The sequence below is a fragment of the Coptis chinensis genome, chromosome 6 (assembly GCF_015680905.1).
Source record: "Coptis chinensis isolate HL-2020 chromosome 6, ASM1568090v1, whole genome shotgun sequence".
In the NCBI taxonomy this organism is placed as follows: domain Eukaryota; kingdom Viridiplantae; phylum Streptophyta; class Magnoliopsida; order Ranunculales; family Ranunculaceae; genus Coptis; species Coptis chinensis.
This window is the reverse complement of record NC_141461.1, coordinates 91,138,426-91,161,649: the sequence shown is the minus strand read 5'-3', so window position 1 is coordinate 91,161,649 and position 23,224 is coordinate 91,138,426. Positions and strand designations below refer to the sequence as shown.

Sequence of the window (23,224 nt, the reverse complement as noted above, 5' to 3'; positions counted from 1 at the left end):
AATCAATTATGATAATTGTACCGCCCACCACTGTACTTGCACCTAGTCAAGTTGTACGCCTCCTCGATCGAACGAGGACCTTGCTTCTTCGGGAATATTATTCCCAGCCAATTGCAGACCTCTTTCTAGCATGCGACTAGTTTCATCGATGATGTCGTTCTGTCGAAAAAAGGAAAATCAAGATAAGTTACCAATCGAATGCAAAAAATCACAATTAGATAAACTCAATTAAAAATCACAATACTCACAATCGGTGTACAGTTCGGAAGTGTCTCTAGGGAGAAATGAATAGGACGACGCTCAGGGTTTACCAATCGAATGTGAGAATTCCTCGCATGCCAAATCATGTAGTTTGGATGACACTCCAATGGATAAGACGAGATAGGGCTTATTATGTTAGAATTCCTGCAAACTCGAGGCCTTCTCCACCACCTTCCCAGCAACGTTATATATAGGCTTATCATGAACCTTGTTAGCAAAATGCTTCAAGAGGAATTCTAGCCTTACTTTTGAAATGAACTTGCTAGCTTCCATCTCTGCCTTAATCAAAGAAATGGGGAGACCCAGAGCACGGTGTAGGAGATTTACCGATTGTTGTAAGTTCAACACACTTCAACGCTCCGCGATCCTCTTGAAACAACCAAGCACGCATTAGACTCAATGAACAGAAACAAAATATTTTGTAAAAGAAAATCAAAGTACTAAAAAAAATCAAAATATTACCCTCTTCTCCCAAACATCGCGAGCGACATGCACCGCATAGTGATACAACAGATGTGACTCATACGGGCCACCTCCATACTCACCTCTTTTGAACTCCAAATCATCATTGGATTTTCTCACAAAATCCAATACTATAGGTGCTTCTTCCACTGGTGGTACGACTTCTACCACATTTTCTTCCACATCATCATCTTGCTTCTCCTCCTCCTCCTCCTCCTCCTCCTCATCCCCATTGTCATCCTCTTCATCACCCTCCTCATCACTCTCCTCTTCCCCCTCCTCACCCTCCTCTTTCACTATACTCTTCCCACAATCCATATTTACATCTAAACATACATTTTTATCGCTATCTACACTATCTTCACTCAGAACTTCAGGAATTTTGAGGAACATCTTTTTCTTTGTGGTCCCCTCTATGCACTGATGTCATGGTGCCCTCTCCCCTTCTTCTCTTTCTTTCAGGCGCGTCACCACTAGAGGAACCGTCGCCAAACAACTTCTGCACACCCTTGAATGTAGTTTTCGCTACATTCTTTGATCGAGGACCCATTGCTACAAAAAAAATAAAACAAGTATTATTAACTATAATAAGTTTAATCAAATCTAAATCATATTTTGATTTTTAACACTACTACTGCATTTCCAAAACTTCCAAACTTCCAAAAATTCCAACAAGAATTACTTCGCAAAGAAACAAATGGCATAATTGGTATACCACTAAGATTATTAAAAGAAAAATCAAACGCCATTAAATTCAAACAATTTCCAATAGATAATGCAATCGAACCAGATAAATTGCTATGTTCAATACAAATGAACCTAATCTTAAAACAATACTTCAACAATGCACCAGGTATAATTCCATAAAACTCATTTCTCGACAAATCAAGTAACCGAAGATTCTAAAACTAACCAACAAACTCTGGTATTAAACCAGACATTGCATTACTACTCAAATTAAGTTTCCATATATTCACCATTTCAGCGTATTCGACAAGGTACATTGCCCGTAAATCGGCGAAAGTATACAGGATACAATTCTTTCTACATTTCCAGTTAAATTACAATGCTTTCTACATTTTGAGCTAAATTACAATTCTTTCGACATTACAAGTGCCACAAAATACAAACACTCTAAAACGGATAATTGAAACACACAAACACTCAACTCTATTTCTAACTCTAAATATTGTATTAACTCATACAACTCATACAAAGAATATTCAAGAATATTATTAAAAAAAAAAACATTCAAACGACCTCACTGGGCCGTTTGGGCCATTTCCAAAACGACCTCCCTGAGTCGTTTGGGGCATCTTCAAAACAACTTTACTGGGTCGTTTCAATATTTTTCAAACAATACTTCGTTTTGGAGTTCAAACAACTTGCATTGTATAATAATCAACAATAGAAACCACAAATTATTCAACAATAACAACCATACTTATTATTCAACAATAGAAACCTCAAATTGAGAAACTAGAGTTGAATTAAAAAAAAAATTAAACAAAATGCACTCACAAAAATTGATATTCAAAACTGAAGAAATCCTTATTTGCACCAACGAAACTATCATAACCTTGTCTGCACTCCACAATAACCCAATTGAATCAACAAAGTCAAAATCTCCAAACTCCAACTCTAACTCCAACTCTCAAACTCAACTCCACAATGTCACCCAAACTCAATGTCTACAATGAGTGTTAACAATGGCGATTAGAATGCACAAAATCAAGTTTTGGTTTTGGTTTGTTTTTTTGGCTTTGGGTTTTCTGCAGTTAGACTCGCGAGAGAGATGACCGGTTAGGAAAGGTTGAGTAACCGGTATGCGTTGAGGGTGTAATGGGCTTGCTTGGGACTTTGCTGTTTGGGCTTGGACTGGAGGCTACCCAATCCAATTCATGTGGCACCCAAAACAGGACTCTTCCATAATCCTGATAAAAAATAAAGGGTCTTGTTAAATACACGCTCCGGTTCCTAAGAGAACACTCTCCGACCCGGGAACCGGTTTTAGTTAAGAGTAACCTAGCCGGTTCACTAAAAAATTAGAGGGGCACGCTCCTGAAACCGGGTGACTTTGTGTACATGTTTTTAGTACTATTTTGAGACTTTATCTTCTCTCCTCCTCCAGCCACCCCCGCCGCCTCCTCTCCTTTCTTTACAATGACTATACAAAATTCAGTTCCGACTGCATTGATGAGTTCGACAGCGGATAATAGTCATAAGAAGAAGGAAGATAAAGAAGGGTTGAATCGAAAAACAAGACGGTGTTGGTCACCATAACTGCACAAGAGATTTTTACAAGCTTTGCAACAACTTGGTGGATCTCATGGTATGTAAAAACAGATGTGTAATTATTATTATTTTAAGAAAATATTAACATTGATTTTTTTTTTACAGCTGCTACACCAAAGCAAATCAAAGAATTAATGAAGGTGGATGGTCTTACTAATGATGAAGTGAAAAGCCATTTACAGGTATGAAGTTGCACTTGTATGTTGTATCTAACCATCAATTTTAATTTTCTGAATAATTGCCTATTATACAGTGCCTAATTTTGTATTGTTGTACGCCTCGTCTCGGGCTTACATTAAATCCAAATTAATTAATAAAATGCTAAAATTACTAGATTTAATTATGGCTAGAAATAATATTCCTCTATATTCTAAGTTCCAAAAAGACATACAATGTCTTTGGATTTAAAATGGGTAGCTCGGTGCTATTTTTTCGGACAGGACATAATCTGTACAATTTTTTTTTTCATGGATGAAATCGCATAGACGCGTAATCGATGACGATTATCGTGAATGAAGTGTTTGTGGTTTTTGAGTGTTTTGATGAGGATTGTGAGTTTGAAGAGATCGAGTTGGAAATTGAATGAGAAAGTGCTGGACTTGCATGAAGATCAATACTTGAATTTGACATAGTAGGAACTCTGGCAATAGGGTTTCTGACAGGTGGAGGAGTAGAAGTTGATTTGAACAGTGGTGTAATGAGAGGTAATGAATCAGAATTTGGCGCTATTGCTATACCTACTACTGTTGTAACTTGGATTACTGTTTTAGTACTACTTGCTTTTGTTGGTAAGCCTAGAATAGCACTTGTTCTTGAAGGAAGGAAAATTACTAAAGATTATTTGTGGTGGTAGTGCTTATCCTAGACATTGGGATTATGCTAAGTTTAGATCTGTTGCTGATAAATGTGGTGCTCTTTTGCTTTGTGATATGGCTCATATTAGTGGCTTTGTTGCTGCCCAGGTATCAATTGTTTTTTTTATCTCTTTTTCAGTTTACGCTTTTCGATTCGATTTGGTTGGATAGAATAGTTTATATGATATATTAAGTTGTTTGGCTTAAAATGACGGATTGAGGGTGAAGAGGTATGGGATTTTGTGATCTCAGAATGGAAGAGTATGCAAGTCTATTTGCAACTATTGGTTCATTTATCCTGCGGATCGATTTAGTTATATGATTTATTTTAAATATTATATTAGAGAATGTTTATTCTAGTCAATTTAAAGCCATGCCTCATTTCTATATCCCATTAGCCAAAGGAACTTTTTGCATTTTCACTTGTGTTTTAGACTGACAATGACGCAGCAAACTACCTGGTGCTGTTTTTTTGTATGGCAATTTACTTGTACCTATATTTGTTTTTTTTTTCCGTAATCACCGTGAGAATCTCTTTTATAGCAACTCAAGGTGAAGCTTTTACCATTTGATCCATTTCTCGTTATGTTTTTAATAGTTTTAATGGTTAGAACTCAAATATGAGAATATATGTGTGCAGAGAGAAGATTTTCAGAAGTTGTTAGCAGATCTTGTGGAGAAGGAAAAAGATAGACTTTTTTGAAGCAGTGTGGATCGTGCTCGAAGTCTAGAAGTCATTTTACATCCCAAAATAGCTGTTCCATTAAAACATCTGTTGCTAGTTTTGTTTTAAATCTGCTTTGGCAGAACTGCAGAAGTCTGTTTTGTTTATATACTCTTTGTTTGCTTAATGTGTAGAGTGTAGACACAGTATGTTTTATGATCAGACCATTCTTTTGACTTTTATTTAGTCTATGTGAGATGAGTATTTCGTCTAAAGCTAGTGGCGTACGTGGTCTGTGCTCTTAGAACAGTTGTAACATCATTGAACTTAGATGATCCCACAAATCAAACTAGTTTGTTGATGTTGATTAAAACTCATCTTTGCTCCTGAAATTACCAATCAATGTCTATCAGTAATTCAGTAGTGGTCAATAAGCCTTCTAGAAACTTTGACATGAAAAATGAAAAATGTTGATATTTAGTTGATGAAAAATGTTGGTATCTAGTTGCTGAAAATTGTAATAGTAAAGCGGTAACCAGTTATCGAAATTAAAACTCAATTTCGGTATCCAGTTGCTAATTTGATAAATTGTATCTAGTTGTTGAAAATTGCTCCACATTTTGGTGTTCAGTTGTTGAAAATTATATTTGTAAAGCGGTAACTAGTTACCGAAATTAAAACTCAATTTCGGTATCCAGTTGCTAATTTGATAAATAGTATCTAGTTGCAGAAAATTGCTCAAAATTTTGGTGTTCAGTTGCTGAACATTGTATTTAGAAAGCGGTAACCAATTACTAAAACTCAATTTTGGTATCCCTAATTTGAGAAAATTGCTCAAAATTTTGGTGTTTAATTGCTGAAAATTGTAATAGTAAAACGGTAACCAGTTACCGAAATTAAAACTCAATTTCGGTATCCAGTTGCTAATTTGATAAATAGTATATAGTTGTTGAAAATTGCTTAAAATTTTGGAGTTCAGTTACTGAAAATTATATTTTCCAATTGCTAATTTGATAAATAGTATCTAGTTGCTCAAAATTACTCAAAATTTTGGTGTTCAGTTGCTGAAAATTGTATTTAGAAAGCGGTAACCAGTTACTAAAACCCCATTTCCGTATCCTAATTTGATAAATGGTATCTAGTTGCTAAAAATGGCTCAAAATTTTGGTGTTCAGTTGCTAAAAATTGTATTTGTAAAGCAGTAACCAGTTACCAAAATTAAAACTCAATTTCGGTATCCAGTTATGAATTTGATAAATGGTATTTAGTTGCTGAAAATTGCTCAAACTTTTGGTGTTAAGTTACTGAAAATTATATTTGTAAAGTAGTAACCAATTACTGAAATTAACATAAGATTGAAAAGATTACAACATTCTATAATTCATCTTTTTTCCCCTTCTCTTTCACAATAACTTTTGTCCCAAACCCATGACATATGTTGTCAACTTCCACTTTCAATTCCAATGTAAGCTTTCAATGTGCTTAAATTAGACTTAAATGGCTAAAATTTGGGTATGAATTTTAGTTTGAATTTAAGAGGGAAGCCAAAAAGTTGAAAATGAGTTTTAAGTTTGATTTTGAGAAGGAAATTCAAATCAACCTAAAAAGAGAATAAATTGATTTCAAAATTTCATAAAAACAATTGTGCAAAATATTGAAATAGTATTGAATTATTGAATAATTGGTCGAAATATCAAAATTGTTTTGAAATATTGAAATAATTGGTCGAAATGAAAACTCAATTTCGGATGTCAAGATATTGAAATAATTGAAATATTGAAATATCGAGATGTCTAACCCTAAACCCTAAACCCTAAATTGGGAATATCGAGGAATCTCAAATTTTGATATCAATACAAATTAAAAAAATAATAATAAAATAAGTGTTAGATTAGATAATGAATATTAACTTCCAAATGTACTAGATGTTAGATACTAGATTCAAAATATAGTTAGAACTGTATTGATTTTTTTTATTATTATTATTATTATTTTTTTCGAAATATAGTTCTATTATTGTTAGAACTGTATTGGCTAAACCATAAACATATGTACAATTGCTACGTACCAATTATGAAATCATAAATAATAACCAAAATGTTTTATTATGGAATGGAAAATGTGTTTAAATTATATCATTTAATCAAACTTTTATTTGTTGGTAAAAATTTAGATGTTAAATCGATTCAAATAAAGTCTAGTTAGAACTAGGGGTGGCAGTTTTGTACACGACCCGCTAACCCGACACGAAATTAACGGGTTTGGGTTGGAAAAAAAAGGCTTTTAGGTTATTTAAGGGTTGATCTGCTGAACTCGTCAAATAAATGGGTTGGGTTAGGGTCACATATATTAACCCGAGTAACCCGTTGGTAGACCCGATTAGTTCTCGGGTCTAATGGGTCGGGTCATCGGGTCATCAACCCGTGATATGTATAACTTGTTTTAAGATAAGTGAATTATTTTTTACCACTATAAAAACTATTATAAATATAAATATATATATATATATATATATATATATATATATATATATATATATTTGTCATTTATTATTATTATTTTGTTATTATAGTTTTATATTATTAGTTTATGATTTTATATAATATTTTATACAATAATAAATAAATAAATATAATAAATATTAATTTTTTAAATCGGATCGGATATTTTCGGATGTGGATATGGCAGTATCTGAATCCGTATCCGTATCTGAACCCAGTTCGGACATAAAAATTATCTGAATCCGAATCCGAATCCGAATCCGAATCCGAATCCGAATCCGAATCCGAATCCGAATCTGATATCCAAAATTTTCGGATAATATCTGATTTTTCGAATACGAATTCGAATATTTGGATATCCACTTGCACCTCATTTCAAAGTGTAGTTAGAACTAGAAGTGCAAACGGATAGGGACATATCCGAATCCGAAAATTTATACCGATATCCGAATCCAAATCCAAATCCGATAGATATTAAAAAATTTATCCGAATCCGATTTTGGATATCCAAATCAGATATCGGATAATATCCGATCCGAAAATTAATATTAATTAAAATTTTATTTGCTTTGAATAATTCATTTTACCACTATAAAAACTATTATAAATATATATATTTGCCATTTATTATTATTATTTTGTTATTATAGTTTTATATTATTAGTTTATGATTTTATATAATATTCTATACAATAATAAATAAATAAATTATATATATATAATAACTATTAATTTTTTAAATCGGATTGGATATTTTCGGATGCGGATATGGCAGTATCCGAATCCGTATCCGAAACCAGTTCGGACATAAAAAATTATCCGAATCCGAATCCGATATCCGAAATTTTCAGATAATATCCAATTTTTCGAATACGAATTCAAATCGGATTCGAATATTTGGATATCCACTTGCACCGCTTAGAACTGTACTAATTCAAACCCTAAACCCTAGACATAAGTATAGTTGCTACCAATTCCGAAATAAAAAATTATGACCTAAACGTTTTATTATAAATTGGAGAATGAGTTTAAATTATATTATATAATCCAATTTTAATTTGTTTGTAAAAATTTAGATGTTAGATTCAAAGTCTAGTTAGAACTAAAAAATTCGAAAATATGTACAATTGCTAGAGACATGTACAATTGCTAACAATTCGAAAATAAAAAATTATAACCTAAATGTTTTCTACTTGTTTGAACTAAGTTATCACCTAAAACAACTACAAATAAGTTAAAATATGCTAATTATTAATCAAATTATTATCAAATAGATGATGAAACATTTAAATATTGGAACTTGACAACACAACAACAAGTTACCGAATGGTTTAAAAAGTTTCGGTGTCTATTTGTTGTATCTTTACTTGGTAAATGGTAACCCGATACTGTAATTTATGGTTATATTTCAGCAACCCATTACCGTGGTTTATGATATTTTACGGCAATGTGTTACCGTTCCTCAAAATAGCACATACATTAAGATTACACAAAATTTATTTTGAAATCTAAGATTCAAACTATCGTAATTCATTTAGTTTCAATTCCATTAGGCAATTTCAATTACATTAATCTCCAATTTTTATTTTTATTTTATTTTATTTTTTATTTTTTAAATTTTTTATGTTCAATTGATTCTTCTAACATCATATAATTATTGGCGATAAAACGTTTATTTGAGAGTTGGGTAATGATACATACTCCATTTGAGAGTTAAAATATAGAGGTATTGAGAGTTGAGAAGTAGAGGAAAATTGAGTTGAGTTGAGTTGAGTCAAGGAAAATTGAGTTGGATGTAGATAATTGGAGAAGGAGAGTGTATTTTGATAGTCGAGTGAGCGGATCGAACGATTTTGGCAGAAGGGGGGGCTATGCGAGACAAAAACCAACTTGGTTGGTTTCTGTCTGTCTGTCCTCATCTTCTCTCTCATTTTTTTTTTCGCCCAAATACCTTTCTCCTTCACCCATCTCTCTCTCTCTCTCCCCCCGCATCACCCAACTCTCTCTCTCCGCCGCAGCTCCACTTACTTCCCACAGCCACGCAGTATACTAGTGTATAGAGTTGTATAGTGCAAATTAGTTAGTTAAGAGCAATAGGAGATTACCACTATTTTTCATGGAGAGTGCCCTCTTAGAAAACATGGGTTTTGAGTTGGGACACAAATGTAATAACAAATTCTGGGTTGGAGAGTGCCTCTCTTAGAAATAGAGAGTGTATTTAAGATTATCCCTGAGTTATTGGGCCGCCTGTTAGGGTCCGTTCGATCCTAGTCACTAGTCAACCAAATCGATTACAGGCTACAATCGAATTTATCCTCAATCTTTCAGCCATGTTCACTCAAACAAGTTAAATACTACTACCATTTATGGGGTCCAATCGGTCCATAGCTAGTAAAATCGAATTCGATCTTTCTACCATGTTCAATTAAACAAATATACATGTGAAATACTGTAACCATTTGGGGTGATAATGCGATATTTGTATTTTGCATAATTGTAGTACAAACCACAAGACATTATTTCAGTTAACTGCCTACTTGCCTTGTGTGCTGCTGTTGCTCGTCATTGCATGGCTCAATGTGCTGTGCTTGCAGTATCTCTCTCCATTCATATACTTACTGTTACTGGTTAGAGCATCTTTAATAGCAACGCTAAAAAAAAACCAAAGTTTTGAACCAAACCAAATACCAAACCAAAAAAACACCAGCCATCTTTAGGATCAACATCAAATTCTCGACATCAAACTGGACGGTTTTGGCAAAACCGCGCCATGTAGCCCACGCGGTTTTCTCAAAACCGCGCCACTGAAGCCCATCTTAAAAGCCCAAGCCCACACGGTTTTCCCAAAATCGCGATTAATGTGTCCGCAGATATCAACTTTCTTCTTTATTTTCTTTCCCAATCTCTCACGCGGTTTCCGCGCCCCATTTACCAACCCAAGCCCATGCGGTGTTGGCAAAACCGCGCGGCTTTTTCTAAACCGCGTGAGAGATTTGATACAGCACCAAAACTAACACCAAATATTGGCCGATTTAGTACTAACTTTAGTTTTTTTTTTGGTGTTTTCATCAACATGTCACTTTCCTGAAGTTGAAAAAACACCAAATTCTTGGAAATTTGGTGTTTGATGCTAGGTTGTCCTAAAGGTGTTCTCAGGAGAGTGACATGTTGATGAAAACACAAAAAAAAAAAACCAAAGCTAGCACCAAATTGGGCAATATTTGGTGCTAGCTTTGATGTTGTATCAAATCTCTCACGCGGTTTTGTCAACACCGCGTGGGCTTGGGCTGGTAAATGGACTTCTATGGCGCGGTTTTGCCAAAACCGCGTGAGAGATTGGGAAAGAAAATAAATAAGAAAGTTGATGTGCGATTGCGCGGTTTTGGGAAAACCGCGTGGGCTTGGGTTTTTAAGATGGGCTTCAGTGGCGCGGTTTTGAGAAAACCGCGTGGGCTATATGGCGCGGTTTTGCCAAAACCGCCTAGTTTGATGTCGAGAATTTGATATGCTCCTAAGGTGGTTGGTGTTTGGTTTGGTTCAAAACTTTGGTTTTTTTTTTTTTTTGGTGTTGCTCGTAAAGATGCTCTTAGTGCACCTAATTGTCAAACAGTGACATATTTTACTTGAACATCTACACCAATATAGAGGACTTGAGTAGTTGAGTCCACCACATGTCGATACCTGTTATATTAACAGTCTCCTTCTCTACATTACGAGTTTTTATATGCACAACAAACTTATCATAGGACTTAAATGTTGATAAGTTTAATGTAAAACAGACAAAATTAACATTCACCAAGTTTTCTTTGCAAAGCATCAATCTTCTTTACAGTGCAATAGATAGATAATTTGCCTTTTAAGCTATATATATTACACCATATTCTCTTCCTATACACCTCGATAATTAGAAAACCATAAAAAACTCTCTGCGAAATTCCTCGGATATATTTTCAGAATACAATCCAAAGTTCACTAAATTGATCGTTCATCAAAGAATGGCCTAATTTAGTAATCTGGACTTCAGCACTTCGTTCAATATACATGCTTACTGTTTGCTATCAGGAAGGTCTGAAAGGCACCCATGGAATGGTAGTGACACATCCACGATTCCTTGGACCTCCTCTTGCCAGGCCAATTACGGACAAATAGCACCTTACTTCGTCATGTGGGGAAGCTCGCCGTCCACCGCCACCACCACCTATTGTTGCATTCTGACTGTTATCCATCCATTCTGTATGAGGAAAAGAAATAAAACATATGACAGAAAATCGAGTACTAAAAAATAATTAAAACAATCTATAGCTGGTCTGAAACGGATTAGCTTTTACTTTGCAATCTCTAACATGCGATCTAGATACTAGTTTTGTTTGGTCTACTCCATATTTTCTTCTGGAAACCATCTCTTAGCGCAGTAGGCTCTCAAACAAAGAGCTTTGAGGGCTCCTCCTAGCAGTAATTTGGACCACTGTACTAATTTTAATATCTCTTAATGAAATGTCTATTATTGAAATAAATGAAAGCAAAGAAAAAAAAAATGGCCACAAAAATTATGAAATAATAAAGTTAAGAAATAACCTGATTTTGATTGGTTCTGTGGTATCTCCCAATCTTTCTTCTGCAACCTATTTTAGAGATATATTATGTAGGTCAGAAAATGGAGAAATACTATATCTAATATTTTTGTGTGTGTCTGGGTGCGTTCTAAAATCCCAAGCAGCAAAATAGGAATTAATAGAAGGAGAACAAACCTGTAAATATTCTGCAAGACGAGCGCTATCTGGGTCCAACTGCAGAGCTGCACAAATGAGATAGCTAGTCAGCAACCGTTTGCCTTAATCATTATGTCTAAGAAGAGAATGTAGTAGAATTGCATACATTAAATAAGAAATAGTCTACAAATGCAAGTACGCAAAACTCAACACAATGCAGTGACCACAACATTAGTTCAATCCCTTGACTTCGTCGAACTTAATCGAATGTATGATTTTTTTTTCTGGGTGAAAGAAGTAAACCCAACCAGTAGCCCAAGTTACTAAACAAATGTAAGTAGTCTTAAACTGACTTTGAGCTAGTAGTACCATGAAATTTGTGTGAATAGCATGTCATGCCATTACAAACCTTTCGTAAGTCCTTTGTCAATAGCATCACGATATTTCCCTTGTGCAAAATAGCCGAAACCAAGATATGAGTATGGCCTGCTACAATTTGGATCAATTTCAATGGATTTCTTAGTCTCTAATAGCTTCCACATATTTTTAGATCTTGTAAAACGTGATTGCTCTGATAAAAATGCATTGTAGTAAATCACATTACTGTTACAGTTCATAAAAGTATAAGAGATGCACTATACAAGGTAATCAAAGAGAAAGCATGTGATATTCCAAGCGCAAAGCCCAACAACTTGAGTAGGATATCCAACCAACCAAGTTGGAAATTAAAGACTGCCACTTTTAGAGGCTAGTAATGCTTAAGTTGGACGGGTAAGTTCGACAGGGCATGTGCTACTCGACTCGGATGAGCTAGTGAGATAAGCGAGCTTTTGTAATTTGGGAAGAAGTAGTTTGAGTGAGGTCTAGTAGTCCTTATTGCTTTCACCGTAGAACATTGTAATCTCTTTATCATTTTATATTAATAAAAGAAAGTGAATTTTACTGACAATAGTAAGTAACTTTTCTTTTCCAAAAAAGGTTAGAAATGGTTATATTAACAGAGGATACAAAAGAAAAACAATTGTATCAGCAGAACTTAAGAGTTAAAACTGTAGAATTGCAAACAATCACTTTCTATTCTTTTTTATCAATAACTGTAAACAAGAGCCAGAAGCCTAGAAACTCCAAAAGAAGTCGTACAAAAGTTTCCTAGATAATAGTTCAGCGAAAATTGATTAAGGCTCAATATGGCTATTGCTATGGAAGTTATGTTCCTTGCAACATTGGCTCCAAACATGCAACGCCAAGCTCTGGTCTTGCATCATAGCATATCAGCAATCTAAACTAACACTAACCTGTTACAGTAGCAGACGGAATTACTGTCACAAAGTTTAATAGCATAGATATACAGTTTGATTGCATCAGAAAACAACTTTGATTGCATGGCGGTGTTACCTACGGAAAGAAAGAGAACAAATTTTTAGGATATATAACCAAAAGATGGATACAACCACTAAGCAAGCAAATTGTAAATAATTCAATTACCATAAGAAGATCCAAAGAGCACTAAAAAAAGAGGAATTAAGAAAATCCATAAACAGTGAATCTGTTACTCTTTTTTGTGTTCTGTTTTTGCTGCTATATAAATACATTAGGAATTATTGATCAACCATATAAGTTTCAGAAAATCTAATAAAAAGTTGTTTTCCGATAAGACATGCAGAACCTAAAGAAAGTTTATAAAGCATTGTAATTCAGATTTCAGAGCACGGCGTACATAGATTTATTTTTCTATTCGGTATTTCGGTAAAAGTAGAACTTTATCAAAAAGCAATCAATCAAGAGAACATAGGGTGAGCTATCCTCTAATGCAAGAAACAACAAAATAAATAAATAACTCTACATATCCCAACCGCACAGTTAGAACATTATGGCATCCCATCTACAAACAAGATATTCAAAGGGCTTGTAGTAGCAGTCCTTATATATCGTATTAACAATCTAAATATGGTGGAAAGAAAGAAAAGAAAAAAAATCTCTATTAGATGGGAATTCTTCCTACACGTATGAATTCCATTGGACCCAAAAATGATACATTGGAAGAATCTTTTGGGTCTTCCAATATCAATAGGTTGATTATTTAAGCTCACACGCCCTTTATCTTCTCATTCACCTTCGACAGAAAGAACAAAGGGCCTTTAATCCTCAAAAACAACCTCCTCCAAATACCCTTATACTCCTGCATAACGTCTACTATTACTTTCCAACCACAAACCCCTCAAGATTTTGAAAGGAAATTTTCTCCATAGACGTAACCCTTCCAAGAATGAACATTCATATTCCAAGAGACTAAGAATGTCTTCACCGAGCTTAGGTAAATCCACTGAACACCAGACAGAAATAAAGTATACCAGACTCACCACAAGAAACGACATGATAGTGAGGGTATGATCCAGTGACTTGCCACCATAAACACAATGAACAGACATTAACCGACTGATAGTAAAGCATTGACGCACCAAAAAAAAACATGGTGTCTGAGTCATTGAGCTTCATATCCACAATTTATTTTACTTGTTATGAAACTTCAACTCCAAATAATTCAAAACTTTTAGATGACTAATGGAAAAGTGTTGAAAAAGACCAAGTTGAAAATAAAGATGGAAAGACAAGAAATATACTTTTCAAGATTTGGAGCAACAAGTTTCTTGTCGTCCCAATACAAAAGCCAAGGGAAAGTAGATTTATTCTAAAATGGGAAAAATGATGTAGGACATAGGGAGATGTAATTCAGAAAAGAAAATTTATAGTTATAATCAGAATGACTTTTGTATTTATTGTTGCTACATTATAATTAGGATTTGCTATGAAGTCCAATCAAGTTTTTGTTATGCTCCTTAGGATACAGGTAGCTTTAAATTTGGAGTTTCATGAGAGTTTAGAGAATCGTTTCTATGTCAGCATGCCTTCATGTGCAATGAAATACCCACTGATAATAAAATATAATGTACAAGGAATGACAACAGTATCAAGAATTTAAGGCATTAAAATTTAGAATGTCATGAATCGGAGATGAATTGTGTTGTTTTTTAATCCACAACTTGAACCTTGGCCTTGGGGGTTATGAAGGTTTTCTTAAATTGCTTCTGCTATGTTAAGTATATCACACAGGGTAAATACAAGGTCCAAACAGACACATTACAAAAAAGCATACAACAAACAAGTTGATGTAAAATACCTTGTAATCTAAATTTCTCAGCCAGGTTCGGTGACTTGATTGGTTGACATCCTGATCTTTCAAATTCTTGATAAGGTCAAATCTATGTCAACCAAGGCATCTCAAAGAAATGGACAAAATTGAGAACGAACATATACAAATAACTCTCTCTCTCTCTCCGCAGTTCCGCTCACTCCCCACTGCCCATTGCAGTATTCTAGTAGTAAGTCAGGTGACAGCATATGACAACAAAATAAGTCCCAATTCCCAACAGTATTACTGGATCAAAATCAATCAATTTTTTTGTTTTTCCTCCTTGGACTTGCAATGTACTTTCATGAGTAGCATACACAATACAGATATGAGTAGTGTACCTTAATAAGAGCAGCATATCTAGAGTTGAATGAGGTAGGTGGTTTTTTAGGCTGGTCATCACCAAGCTGAGAATTTTATCGAGTACAATCCCTGCTGCAATACTCATAAGAGAACAAACCCCTAGTGCAACCGTAGGATTGAGTAGAATATTCGATGATGAAGGTGGTGGCTTATTTTGAGTCTCCTACACTCCACAAAGGTGACCGAAAAACGTGCTTCTTCAAAAAACCTCTCAATCATATGTTTTATTGCTCTTTCCAACATATTATCCAACCATCTACCAATCATTGCGAGAATGTAATGACGTTGACAGAAACAAGCAAGGGTGTTTTGGGTTTTGTGGAGTGAAACTGTGAAAGCTAAAAAGGAAAAATTCTGTTCCGGCTGACGTCAGGAGTTGCAAAGAAAGAATATTGACTTTTTTTTAAGGTTGACCATATAGGGACGTTGACCAATTAGCCTATAAAACAAAACGAAGAGAAGACGAGCGCCGTCGAAAGTATGGCGAGGTATAAACACCAATGGTTGGTGAATGAAATTGCATATGCATTTAATTATATATTTGAAGATGCACGTTTTGATATAACCGTTAGTGGAAATCAACCTTCTCCAGCACCAGCAGAAGCAATAAGTCAGAAACAATGTTCGTCACAGAATAATAATAATATTATAATAAATTCGGCAGTTGGAGGTGGGATTGTAGCTCTGTTATTTATTGTATCTAAATTCTTACGTAGAGGTGGTGGTGGGTCTGGTTCTCGAGACCGACAGGACATATCTAAGCCAATAATTAAGTCTAGGCCTGCTGATGTTATAAAGGTTAGAAAGTTGTTGTTTTTTTCTTCTAGATTTCATTGTTTCTATTATATCCTCTCCTTTGAGCTTGCTTGCCTGAACAATAACAGGATTTGGAAAGATCTGGATGTCAAACAATCAGTTCCTTGAACCTGGCTGAGACCTTTAATTCTCAAGGTATCTTCATCAAAAAATTTATTGTGTAATTTGTTTGGGACTTTGTAGTTTAAACTTTAAACTGCATGATATTGTCCACACAGAAGCAATCTGTATAAAAGCCCTGGTAAGCTTTTCGTCCTGAATTAGAAAATATAAATTATAATAAAATAATCTTTTCACCCTATGATATGATGCACGGATACTCCTAAAATACCATTGCACCCGTATACCGATACGGGTACTGGAATCCCTGAAATAAACCTAATCCGATAGTTCTACTCCATTGAAATGTAAATTGTTCTTGAGGCTTCAAGCTGTATTGACTTTGTCATGTGTTATAATAGTTTTTCACATGTTCCTTACTAACTTTACTCAAATAACTACTAACATAATTTTCAGAATACACATATTTTAAAATTTTCATATTAATTAGCCGTACCCATAGGCCGTACCCATATCCTAATATTTCACAAAAAACGTATCATACCCCGTATCGGTACCTGTACCCCGTATCCATACATCATAGTTTTCACCAATTCGGCCTGCTTTGATTTGTAATGCTTTAGAACCTCTTTGTAAGTGCTAAGTCTATGTGCATATCTTTTTATGTATGGGTGTAATTATTACCCATATAGTATACCAAAACAGAAATTATTTTATAAGCTCTAGTTATACACCAAATTAAAGATCAATTGCTTCCTAAGAGATTGATCGTGAAGGAAGATGGGAGAACTTGGAAATGGGACAAAAGGTGTTTTCAGTGGAATCTATATATGGGGTGCTTGACGGAAAAAATAAAAATAAATAAATAAAAATGCAGCACAAGAGGAACTAGTGTGTGGAGCATGAAATCGTAATATGGGCGACTTCTATCCCGTTCCGAGTGGCATTCTTTACTTGGATGGCATATCTAAGGCACATCCAAACGATAGATGAGTAGAAGACTAGAAGCACTAAATGAAAGAAGCAGGGCTACTCATAGTGTTTGCTCACTTTGTAAAGAGGTGGAGGAGGATCTTAATTACCTTCTAGTTCTTTGTCCAGTGGCTAAGCAAGTATTATATTTGCTTTTCCCATTTTCAAAAAAACCTTGGATTTCTCCGGATGAGATTATGGAGGCTCTTGGTGGAAATATCTTCATGGAAGCTCTTCCTCCAAGAGCCAAGTGGTTAGCAGATCATTTTTCAAAGGCTATGGTGGGGGCTTTGGTTAGAACGTAATTGAAGAGTGTTTGAGAACAAGGAGAATGAAAAGCATAAGATTGGTGGATGTCGAAGTGATATTGTATGATTGATCAATGAATGTTTCCATTTTGGGAGTTAAGATTTCAGGGGTTTATTTGTATTTGGGATGCTTTTATTTATTTGTATCTAGCCATGATGTTGGATGGTATTTAGCTGTTCTTAGAACCTTCATAAGATTGGCTATCTTGTTTGCAACAGTTCTGCTGGAAATGGAATATAAATTTTAACGTTAAAAAATAGGAAATAATAGAAAATTATTTGGATTTAATTAGTTTTTAAAAGACTACTAGTCTTTCTAATTTATTTGTATAGCAAAAACTGAATTAGTTGTTTTTATTGTATATAGTAAACGTCCATCTCTCTACTTTTCATAGGAGAATATCTCCTTATGTACTATGTCATTCTCCTTTGTAGAATAACTCATCCTCGAGTTTTGCTGGTGAATGACAAGATATTTGATAAACATATTTTCATTGTCTTTCCATATTTATATTCAAACTTCCTCTTCCAATGCTTCTCATTTCCCTTAAAAAATGTTTGAACTTTGAACAAAACTAAAGACGAAATTTCGTTACAAGAAAAGGCAATCGTGGGAGCCAAACCGTGAGAGACAACTTCCTTTTGGGTGAACACACAAAAGAGTTGTGGAAAAGTGAAGTGGTTTATGGAACTTAACATCCTTGGATTCCATTCCGATGGTAATAGGTGAGTTACTGGACAACAGCCAACTTGAGAGAGAAGATATTTTGGCCAACTTGGTCATCACCGGCTATTAGCTCTTTTTTAATGGTGCAAGTGTGGGAAGCTGGTAGAGTCGAAATAATTTGTGATGGGATTAGGGGAGACTAAGTGGAGGGAGGGGTGGAGATGGGATCTTCCATAGGAAGTGTACGTTGATACTTAATGTGGATGTGAGTGTTCGAAGAAGATTGGGTGGTTTGGAGATTGTTGATTACTACTTGAGCACCTGAGTGGCATGTTTGGTGTTGGTGGATGCAATTTGTGTTGGAGGCCAAGCATAAGCATTGGCGATGTTTGCTGTGAGTCAAAAGACTGCATCTCCGCTTTTCACCTTTTTCTCCTCATCTCCAAGATGTTGGGAGATGATGTCGGGGATGAATTCCAATCTATTTCCATTGAAACTAGGGTCAATACGCTGCTCTGACACCATATTGACCGAATGGAAGCAAACAACACCCATTAAGTCATGCAACAGGCATGCAACAGGAGTAAGTCCAGTGCTTTCACGTTGATATGGTGCACTTAAGGTGCAAAGGCTGCTATCGCCCTGCGATGCATGCAATAAAAATGGTGTGCCCCTAGTTTGTATGGTGCAAATCTTTTACATAAAAGTTATTAATTTTCAAAAAAAAGTATCATAATTCCTAAATGAAGAATCTAAAATTCATACATATTTTTTATTGTGTGGAAGAAACTAAATAGTTAGTTAATTTAGTTGGCATAAAACTGTATTAACTACTTAACTCAGATATCAAAAACTGTACCAAAACAAAATATAACCAAGAAAATCACTAAGTTAACAGTTTAAGCAACAACATAATTTATTAAGTTACTAGTAAAGATACTGTACTGAATAGCCATGCATAAGCATTAAAGTTGTCGCTGTATCCATTTGTTTGTTTGTTTATGTTAAAAGCTTGTTCTCATTCTTTTTCTAGGTAACACCGCCATGCAATCAAAGTTGTACTCGGATGCAATCGAGCTGTATACCTACGCTATTGCACTTTGTGAAAGTAATTCGGTGTACTACTGTAGCAGGTACGTATTAATTTGGAGTATTAAATATTTAAATGTTATACGCTTGGGATACTTCTTGTAGGTCATGTAGCTTCTTGTTACATGCTAGGTTACATGGACACGCCATATTTTGAAAAATATCCGTGTCGGATACGTATCCACGTGTCCGTGTCGGACACATATTGCATGTAATTTACCTCGAATTTTGATATTTTGCCGTGTCCGACAATTCGTATCCGTGTCCGATACGGCGTGTCAATGTAACCTAGGTTACATGGCATATTTCTTGTATTAGTATTACTTTGATCTACTAATGAATTTATATAAACCGATAAAAAAGATGATGATTTATATGCTATGAACTTATTATGCAAATCCAAAGCTTAGGATTGCATGTATGCAGCTGATGGTGAAACATGCTTAATATGTAGAGTAAGTGAGGAACAGCATATTGAGAATTTCGCATTACTAAGCTCTTAAAGTTCAGTCTTTAATATGCAACTTGTTTGTAAGGATAACCCTTCTACTTAAGATGTTTTGCTTTGCAGCTTGTGATAGCACACTGTTTTCTCTTGTTTAGCTTTTCTCTTCTTTTCTCTTTAATCATAAAGCTATTGTGACTTATTGTGATACATGTTTGTCAGGGGAGTCGCTTATACAGAGATCTACAGATATGCTCGGGCTATTAGAGACTATAAAAAATCCATTGAAATTGATCCAAACTATAGCAAGGCATACCGCTGTCTTGGTTTTGCATATTATTCAGAAGGGAATTATCGCAATGCTATTGATGAAGGATATGTGAAAGGTTTGTATGACTGTGTGCTATTTACGAAAAAATTATGGTAACACTAGCTCAGACTCACACATTAGAAAGTTTAATTCGGAAAACGTTCAAAAAGGTCGTACTTTTCAATGATACGGAATCATTCGTTAATTCGGCAAGGAATCATTAATTCTCGAATAATTAATCCCCGCATTGATTCCATAGTTAGCAATTCGGTGAATAATTTGCGAATTATTCGCGAATTTATCGTATTTTCACTATAAGTCTGCTGTCAAATTTTCTCGTATTTTTTTATTTTTAGCTTCGTATTATACTCGAATTACTTACGAACTGAACTTTTTTCGTTTCCGTTTTTTTAATCCGAATTGAAAAAATGAATTCTTATCGAAGCTCGAATTTTATTCGAATATTTTCCATATCGAACTTTTGCCGCATTACGAATTGCTAACTATGGCTTACTTTGTTTCAGTGAGTTGGGCAAATATTTGGGTTTACCATTTTCATTGAACATATGAGCAGAATCACACATTAGATTAAGTCCAACAAAATTAACGGTTGAACTAAAGGTGTGGTCATTGTATTGCATTGAGTATTGCCTACTTGCGTTTGTGGAAAATTCTTGTCATTTGTGTATGCTGATGCATTATATTATTTTGTTGCAGATAATTATGATTAGAAATGCACTTGGTTGTTGACTAAAATCCCATTTTTGCAGCTCTGCAGTTGGAACCAGATAACGCGTCTCTTAAAGAAAAAATTCGGGTTTGTTCTTCGAATCCATCTATTCGTCTAGCTTAACGGTTGAGATTTTGTAATGTTTTGCTTATACATATATTGAACCTAACCTATAAGTTTTCCATATTGGTGACCTGTATATATTTTTGAAATAGGTTACAGAGCAAAAACTGAGAGACGCTCAACTATGCCAGGTTGTTTCTTAACTTGTTATGTTTCATATTTTATGGATTTGGGATTACATTTTTAAAGAAATATATTTGATCTTAAAATTGGTGATTGCACATTAAGACAAAATAAAGCACTTGACAACAATTATATATTGTGGATATGATCTTTATAGTGGTAAGATCATAGCCACAAAGTATTAGACTGTAGTTCAACTTATAAAAGGGTGTTGTATAAATTGTTGTATAAAAAGTGTTGTATATGGTCCCTCCCCTATATATACATATATATATTAGACGGAGACCTTCAAACATTTCCATAAGTTTTGTAAAATGTGAAGTCCTATTGAACATCCCAGATATACTGATGTGTATCTTAATGTGCACTCCCATGGGCGTGTTAAATTTGTTCTAATACAAACTTATCATCTCTTTTCTCCTTAGGGATCTAGATGTAACAAAACTTTGCTACCCTGCTCTCTCTCTTAAGATTTAGTTTGGCTAGTATACGTCACTTCAACTGGCGATGGTGAAGTGGAAGTGGAAGTACTAAATTCTGTTCACCGAGGAAATTTCCTCATTCCCTTCTGGTTGTTGGCGAATGAGTTAATTTTTTTGTTGTTCAAGTCAAAGTTAGTTGGTGGAAAATCTTCGGTCAGTCTGACAGTTGCCTGTCTTAGAGGAGAAAAGAGATACAGTGTATGGTATCAAATAGCAAATTGACAATGAAAAGTTCCTGGCCGTTGCTCAGGACGTTAGTAGGCTCGGTCAATTGAAGATATTTGTACTTTGAGCTTTGTTTAAAGTGGTTCAAACACATTCCTTTAACCACGGGTACTTCTACTAACCAACAATCAGATCTTCGCCACTAAATCTTGATTGCTTAGCAGGTGCCAACTAGCAAAGTCGGTAAGACTTTTGGGTGATGATACCAGAGGTCTGGGGCTCGACCCCGCCAGCATCAAAGAGTTACTGATCTCATTTAAAACAGTCTTGCCAATAAAAAAAAAAAATCTTGATTGCTTAGCATTTTAAACCGTGGCTCTCATATCAAATGCCACTGGTTATGAAGCATAGGCGTATCACAGGCAAGGCTTCTAGTGTTCCTAATAGGACTCTGCCCAGCCATGGCAGCTTAGTGAATCACTGATTGACCAATGCAAGAGTTACTTGGGTGTTCTTAGCCGTCGTGTTATTTTGTCATGATGAAAGGTTGATATAAAGGCACTAATTCAATCAGAAGTCAAATAAAGCATTTTTTTATTTTTTATTTTTTTTGGAAGCAGTTAGGGGTTAGGCAGACCCCAACCTGTATTAGAAAACCAGCTAACTGTAAAGCTAACTGTAGTGGATGTTCATGTTATTTTCCAATACGTGTAGCTATGGATATCCTTCGGCTGGCCTCGTTGTTCATGGTAGATGCTTTTTGGGCATTTCTAGAGTATTTTGGAGAATATAATCTGTTATCTTTTTTTTTTGGTAACTATATAATTTGTTTTCTTCCTTAAGTTCAAACTATACAGGAGCAGCTATATGCCTGTGTGTTGTTTTATTATTCTTCTGTATGTTATTTGATTCTTCTTATATTTACGACCTTCGATTGTTCTCGCTCATGCAGAATAGGAGGATAACATTGAACGGTAATGATATAGCAAACATCCTCAATAACATGTTTGGCCAGCATCATCAACATTGAAGCAAAATTCAGCACCGTCCGTAAGAACTGTTTGGTGAACATCAGATGTTATCCACAGTACCGGAAACTTTGGAAGTATTTTCTGTTTTGTAGCCGTATGGCAACCATTATTATAAGTAAACTCAATTATGTTTTCAAAATTAGTTTTAATATAATTACTTGTACAGCTCGCCTACTACGAATCTGAATCATCTGTGTGGCTGCTAAAGCAAGCTGCTTCGTAACGTTGACACGGAATGAGTTCTGCGTCAAACAAAAGCACACGTTTACGCAATTTATACATCTCCTTTCGTTGGCTTGTTTCTTCACTTTTACTACAAACCTATGTTTCCATTATTTTTTCAAACTCAATTTTATTCACTAATACTAATTTTTCAATGTTGAAATAAATATAATGTGAAATGCAAGACGGAGGGGAGTTTGTTACATGGTTTGTGTCCTTTTTCATATTCTAAGATTTCCAACTTCAGAAATCAGCAAAAACATAGTAATGTATGTTCGTAAGGTCATTAGATACGAAATCTACAATTTAAATATGCATGGTATCTCTTATCTCTTTCCGGTAAAAACTAAGAAAACGTTCAAACTCCACAATCAGAAATAGC

The 23,224-nt window shown here is 34.8% G+C and overlaps 2 protein-coding genes across 5 annotated transcripts; one reads left to right on the top strand and one right to left on the bottom strand.

The window, feature by feature from the left end:
- Positions 1–10,828: 10,828 nt before the first annotated feature.
- On the bottom strand, positions 10,829–15,608 carry LOC147495356 (uncharacterized). Of its 4 annotated transcripts, none has more exons than XM_086563984.1 (7): positions 15,278–15,608; positions 14,925–15,006; positions 13,042–13,141; positions 12,156–12,235; positions 11,786–11,832; positions 11,613–11,659; positions 10,829–11,268 (listed from the first exon to the last, which is right to left on the bottom strand). In XM_086563984.1, the coding sequence occupies exons 1-7, from the start codon at positions 15,382–15,384 to the stop codon at positions 11,096–11,098; spliced, it is 636 nt and encodes a 211-aa protein (XP_086420110.1). In that variant the 5' UTR covers positions 15,385–15,608; the 3' UTR covers positions 10,829–11,095. The 4 variants fall into 4 exon arrangements, with proteins under 4 accessions (XP_086420110.1, XP_086420111.1, XP_086420112.1 ...); XM_086563985.1 differs by having other exon boundaries at positions 12,156–12,232; XM_086563986.1 differs by having other exon boundaries at positions 11,120–11,268; positions 12,156–12,317.
- Positions 15,609–15,752: 144 nt separating this feature from the next.
- LOC147495355 (heat shock protein STI1-like) lies at positions 15,753–22,785 on the top strand. The gene is made up of 7 exons (XM_086563983.1): positions 15,753–16,097; positions 16,184–16,250; positions 19,156–19,255; positions 19,879–20,042; positions 20,737–20,783; positions 20,912–20,950; positions 22,542–22,785. Exons 1-7 carry the CDS (start codon positions 15,780–15,782, stop codon positions 22,617–22,619), a joined length of 813 nt encoding a protein of 270 aa, XP_086420109.1. The 5' UTR covers positions 15,753–15,779; the 3' UTR covers positions 22,620–22,785.
- Positions 22,786–23,224: the final 439 nt, after the last annotated feature.